The 6,640-nt window shown below is 37.0% G+C and overlaps 1 protein-coding gene across 15 annotated transcripts in view; it reads right to left on the reverse strand.

The window, feature by feature from the left end:
* LOC129576673 (atypical protein kinase C) overlaps positions 1 to 6,640 on the reverse strand; it is a 46,667-nt gene that overhangs the window by 39,560 nt on the left and 467 nt on the right. For 2 of the 15 annotated variants that reach the window (XM_055462065.1, XM_055462051.1), the window contains exons 1-3: positions 6,467 to 6,634; positions 3,348 to 3,734; positions 2,058 to 2,178 (exon numbers count right to left, since the gene is read on the reverse strand). In XM_055462065.1, the coding sequence (XP_055318040.1) occupies positions 2,058 to 2,178; positions 3,348 to 3,509 (283 nt within the window). In that variant the 5' untranslated portion in view covers positions 3,510 to 3,734; positions 6,467 to 6,634. Of the gene's footprint in view, positions 1 to 2,057; positions 2,179 to 3,347; positions 3,735 to 4,546; positions 4,831 to 5,847; positions 6,635 to 6,640 lie in introns of those variants that run through there. The other 13 variants (XM_055462062.1, XM_055462053.1, XM_055462063.1 and 10 more) reach the window with 9 other exon arrangements.

Raw genomic sequence — 6,640 nt, forward strand, 5'->3', positions numbered from 1 at the left:
AGGTTGGTTTCCAACGTGCTGTACCATGCCATGACAACACAGGACTCATTCTAAATGCAACTTTAAATCATTCGAATATCAAAGGCATGCATTTTCAACAAGTGATAACACTCTATTTGCGTTTCCATAATTAATGTACATTTATCATTCGAGAGAGAGAGAGAGAGAGAGAGAGAGAGCTTTTAACGGCATAAAAAAGAACTGAAATGGCTGCCCTTTAAATATATGCTAATCATATTTAGTCCATTGATAGTACTGTAATAAATTTAATGTACACAGCCAAAGCTGGAGGCGTAAAAACATGTACACATACACACACACACACACACAATCTGCATAGCAATATATCTGTTTCGATGACGAAAAACGCTTAAAGTTCGGAATGAAGTTGAGAAAATCGGTTTTTGGTTATTTGTATCGCTATTTTGCATGTACGACAAAATGTTCGGTGTTGGCCGCTTTTGGCTCATTCTCATTCTCTTCTTTCGTGTGCATCGCATGAATTTGACCTGCTTCCATCTTCGGATATATGTGTGTGCTGTGCATACATGCAGCAAACAAACTGCACGCAATTCAATTCCACGCCACAATTCTCTCTGCCTCTATGTGCGCTGTTTTTTCTTCCTCTCTCTCTTTCTCTCTCATTTTCCCTGTGTGACTCGTATTTGTGGAACAAAATGCTTGCATATGTTCCAGTTAGCATAGAATATGGACAAAACTAATGCAAAAATATCGCCATTACTAATTTTTAGTTTTAATAAAATTTTGAACACATTACGAGAGAAATAAAGAGGTGGACGCCTCGACTGAAAACAAATCCAGAATTCGAGACCGATTAAAAAAAGAAACAACAACGTCCGACAATCCCCAAATGACGATGCTCTTTGACCGCAGCTTTCAAATATGTTTGTGTATTCATTTTATGAAGAAAATAGCATTCAAACGGGAAATTGTTTTGCAAAGTTTCGTTTCGGTAGCCACACAGAGTGGGAGTGAGAAAAAGAGAACCAGAATTAAGTGTCAATTTTCTCGTATATTCAAATTTCAAAATTGAGTTTTGTATCGTGTATTTTCGACACCGAATGATGCTATAAAACAAGTGATCGTCGGTTACATGCGAACAAGCATCGAGTTCTGTGGTACAAACACACAGTAGGAGTGCAGAATGAATTGTACGCTGGCGGTAAACATGTGCCCTGGTTATCCTGATAATAAGAGAACGAGCGAACAATCGAAAAAAAAATGAGACAAGCAGGAGGCACAGAGAGGGAGATAGAATTAGTCGACAATGTGTCTAAAGCTCTTTCTCACTCGTTCGCGCCACATCGCGTCGCTCACATACACAAAAATAGTGCATTTCACCACTATCGATTCCACTGATTGAATTTTTGCTTCCTTCCATGTTGTAAGTTTATGTATTTAATTTTGGTGTGCACATCGTTATCAATGCATTGATTAAAATAACGTGAAACAAACAGAACAAAAAAAATATATCGTAACATCGTAACAAACTGGATGCTGTATTCAGGCTTACACCAGTGAACGAACACACGGTTCACCGATTCACATTGAATATAATGAAAGTGCTACCGTGTCTCTTTTTTTATGCATATTCTTCTTCTTCTTTTTTCTTTCGATATTCTTCTCGACTGCACTCGGTGCAAACGATGAGTTCGCGCAACATATTCGTGTTTTTGTGGAGTGCATGGCAACGATTAAATATGAATTCAAATGGAAATTGAATGACATTTTCCAAGTGACCTTTTTTTTGTTATTCTTGTTTTTTTTTGTTTGCGCGTCTCATTTCAGAAAATAAAACTAGATCCACACAAAAACCGAATCAAATCCAGTGCAAACGATATTCAGAGTAGCGCTTAACGCGCGAGTTTACAAACGTAATATATACGAATATTCAGGCGATTGCCTTATTTTGAATGATGATTCTATGGGCCAAAGATAGATTTCCGTTCCATGTGACGGACATAAAACGATGACATTTTTCCCCTTTTTTTAATTAAATCGACACAAAAATGAAATTTCTTCAAAATTGTACTTACCGTGTATCACCAGTTCGGAATCCTTGTTGATTTCATACAAACGAATCGCTTCGCACAGTTCCATTTGTGATGTTAACGTGCACGGATCACTTTCTTCGTCAACCCATTTCATTGTAAACACCTGCAAAATGCACAAACACACACACACACACACAAACGAATAAACAAACACCACGTTAAACAAATCATACATAAATTTTGTGATTGCACACGTTTTGTACACAGAATATTGAATCGGCCCAATGCATTTTCTTCTATCTCTTTCTCCCTCACTCTCTCCTTTTCTCTTTTGCTGCTTTTTACATTTTATTTCTCCCTTTCCTATTTGTGCATATATTTTCAATAACATTACTTATGAGAGGCGCACATGCAGAAAAGCATGACAAAAAGATTGAGCCGGAAAAATTGGAAAATAGCAAATGAAATGCAGATTCAATCGAATTGAAACGAGTGGATGCATCTATTGAACAATTCAAACAACAAATGTTTGCACATTCACTCCCTCTCTCTGCCTCTCACTTTGATCATTGTACATCGTTTGGCAAATATCAAAACAACTTCCGTCACCCTTCTTAATCCCAAATGAGATCAAGACTCTAGGATCAAATGGAATTGAATCGAAATTCCTTTTTCCGCTTTTACATTTCATGGCAAACGGAAATTTACATTTAAATTGGCTGAATGATTTCAGCACACACACAAAAAAATGAGAAGGAAATCTTTCGGTCTCGTTCCATCTATGTCACACACACACACACACACACACAAACAAAATGTCGAACGGGAATTGAGAGATATCGCAAAATACCAAGTGCACACATTTCACATATGGTAAAAAAGAATGGAATAAACAAGAACAAGAAAAGCGACAAACGTTTCAACGGATCACAAATCGAACCATTTCCATTCGTTCATATTTTCAAATTGAATTTTTTTTTACGAGTTCATCGAGTTGTTTTGTGTTTGCGTATGTGTATATAATATGTTGCTTTTGTTCGTTTGAGAAATGATTTTCTCAACTAACTTCAAACCGTAAGGAATTCAGGACTAGAAACGAAAATTCCGTTCGATTTCCAATTATTGGCCAATTTTGAAATATTTCTGCGGAAAGAATGCATCATTCAAATTCCATTGTTGTATATGGATTTCTTGCCCGGCAGTGGCGGCGGCGGCGGCGGCGGCGGCGGCGGCGGCGGCGGCGGCGGCGGCGGCGATGATGGGATGAGAGTGAGAAAGGGAGAGAGAGGGACCGCTCTGCTGAACAATAAATAAACTGATTGATATATTTACCTGGTCGGGTGAAAATCGACAAATGCCACGAATTTCGTTGCACAGCTCATCATAGCTAATATTTTCATTTATGTACGTGATCATAATTTCGCCATTGTAGGCTGTTTTCACTTTGATTTCCGTATTACCGGAATTGCTGTCGTTCATCACTTGTGTCGGCATTTTGTTGTGAATTTAGTGGAAAAAATGTCGCCACACTTCAAAGAAGCCAAAAAAAAATATACGAATTCGGGAAATGGTTCCGATTTTCTATAAAATATTGTTGGTGTTGAATTTTGCAAATGCTCGTTTCGAAGCTCGTTTTGTTTCGTCGTTTGTACCGTGGATTCTATTTTTCTTTCGTCAAGTTCGGTTTTGATTATGTTATTTTGATATGCGTTTGAAAGTCTGAAATAGCGAATAAAACGAAATAAATTGGTTAAAATCACCACACAATTTGAACGTTGGCGAAAATATTGCTTTAGTTCGCATGCAAGAGAAACTAAAATGTATGTACTAACTAAATGTATTTGATATAGCAGCGAAACTGGTGAAATATGAACAAAATTTGGATTTTATATAATGAAACTCGAACAAAACTAACAATACGGAAACCAACAAAAACCTATATCAACCCATTCAAATTCATGCTCACCGCCCACATTATAAAAGAGACGCTACACATTAAAATCGAATGGAATACAACACACAATTGAACAATTGCAAATAGAAGAGAATAACAAAAATGTGCACAAACTGCTTGGCTCAAGCAAAAGCCAGTCACAGTACACTGCTATCAAGGAAACCGGTAATTAGGAAAGTGACAACGGATCAACCCAATGAAAATTTCGTTAAAAATTTAAAATCATTGCTTCGAATCAATGGAATTTGCTTGAAAAACTCATATTTTGACCAGAATATTATGAATTCCGATACTTTTACCAACAATTTTGAGCGTAATTCGAGACCTATTCCGAGAAACTGGACACCGTCAGTGAGAATAAACAAAAGAAAAGTAAAGACTGTTAAAATTTTTATGCGTTTACAAATTTGAATAAATACAAGTCAAACCAAGCCAAGCCAAACCAATATAATTGATCCAAAACAACGGAAAAAAAATGGCAAGTGTAAATACACACGCATCGCAGATAATATTTCAGAAATTGTTTTCAGTATACAATAATATCGTTGTTTAGATAAAATACAGCTTATCTTAATACATTGGTTATCTATGACCCCGAAATTGAATGTCATCAAAACCACTGCGTTCGAGCTGCTCGTATCGATTTAAAAAAAAAATGGAAAAAAAAACTTAAATGCGACGCGAAAAAAAACCCTGTGCAGTTTGAGTACATCAGCGTCAATATATGAGCAATCAAAAAAAAAAAGTGAAGAAAAAAAATGTGTTTTTCATTGCGAAAATGATTTTCCATGCAATTTATTTTCCGCACGTAATACAAAGATCAGAATATATTGTGCTATTGCTATGACGTCCGACAACAATGCTGCGCGACATTTGGCGGTTCCCAGTTGAAATTTGACAATTCAACAGGTGTGTGGTTGGTAGCGCGTTGCGTCAATGTGTTCTGTGCCGCCGATGCGTTTATCGTGTGAGTCGAGAGAAATGATCAACGATGAGCTGTGGGGATTTTTGTTGAATTTGGGAAAAGCAAAAATGTGAAAAATTAAATCAAGTTTATAACTAATTGTTGGAAAAAAAAAATTGATGTTGAGCACAGCATTGTTTCGAGCATAGGCACAAAAAGAGGAAGAGAAATGATGAAAAATGTTGGCTATTGAGGTTCGGTTAATAACAGAGTTAACGTTCGTTTACGCACGGCTTCCGAAAAATGCACTCATATTGAAATCTAGTTCAATCTGTCGTTTCATTATCATATCACAAGAATTTATTGTATGGTTGTTCAATGTTTTGAAGCATTAGCTGCAGCAGCAGCACACATCCACATATATGGCATAACGAGTCAACAACTGTAGTGTTTCATATGCACATGGGCGATTGTGTGCATGGCACAATAGTGGCAATAGAGCGCACACATATGCTGCGATAATCCATATATTTATGCAGCAAGCAATGCGCCGACGATGTATGCAACAGTGAAATATCATCAAAAACAACTACACCAAAAGCAGCAGCAGCAGTAGCAGCAGCGGCGCACGAGAAGAGAATGAATATTAAAGAGTGCATTCGAAGCTACATTCCTTGACCGACTGTGTGGCTTGCACACACATCGATCAAAACATGACACATCACACACAATGATGATGGAGAGCTGATACTGAATAGGGAAGGAAAGGAGAGGAAAAAAAACAACAACAACTGAACTGCCTAGTTGTGAATCTTGTCTCATTCACCATTTAATGACAAATCATCTTGTACTGGATATACGGCCGAATAAAATTAAAATGCCCAACAAATTGACTAATTGCACGGAAACATTTCTTTTTTTTCTCTTGTTAATTCGTTCGTTTGCTCCCAGTCTCTGTTGCGAAAACCACTAACCTGCCGCACATAAATTTTACTGTCTACTTCGATAGATTCTATTGAAACGGAACGGTTCGGTTCACAAATGGACACAAATCATTCACATTACCATAACACATGCATAAACACAAACACATCACACAGCACATACAGAATATACGAACAAAAATCGAACTGAACAATCGACCGTACCTTTTAGTTTATGCCACACAATATTTCAACAACAAAAAATTACAACAGAATCTAAAATGTACACGCACTCTCGGCTGGCTTATTATGGTGTTTTTTTTTGCTTATTGTTCTTTTTGGTTAAACTAAATGCTAAAATTCAAACCAAAAAACACACAACTCTAACAACAAAATGACGGAAATGAACAAACTATACTATATTGGAATGGAACACAATTGAAACAGATCACAACTTGACGCATAGAAAATGAATCAAAATGCACAAATCAAAATGAAGTTTATTTAAGCAAAAGAAAACATGCAATTCAAAATTAATGATGAACAAAACAACGACCGATCAAAAAAAAAAGAAGAAGAAACCGATTATCTGTGTATATTGTAAGTCAAACACCGACTGGAAAACTGACACTTTGTCGCCGCAAATTAATAGTTTCAAATGTAATCACACCATTGGAATGTTCTGTCTTTGTTGCTCACTCGGTTCTCTGCACTGGTGTTGCTAGCCGTCGCCTTCAATAATCGCCGTTCGTTCGTTCTCTTTTCAATTTTCTTCTTCAGTTCGCTTCTTCTTCCTCTCTCTCTCTCTCTCTCTCTCTCTCTCTCTCTCTCTCTCTCTCTCTCT

Source organism: Sitodiplosis mosellana, unplaced genomic scaffold (genome assembly GCF_009176505.1).
Source record: "Sitodiplosis mosellana isolate CC-2019 unplaced genomic scaffold, AAFC_SMos_1.0 Smas_scaffold_6191, whole genome shotgun sequence".
Lineage (NCBI taxonomy): Eukaryota > Metazoa > Arthropoda > Insecta > Diptera > Cecidomyiidae > Sitodiplosis > Sitodiplosis mosellana.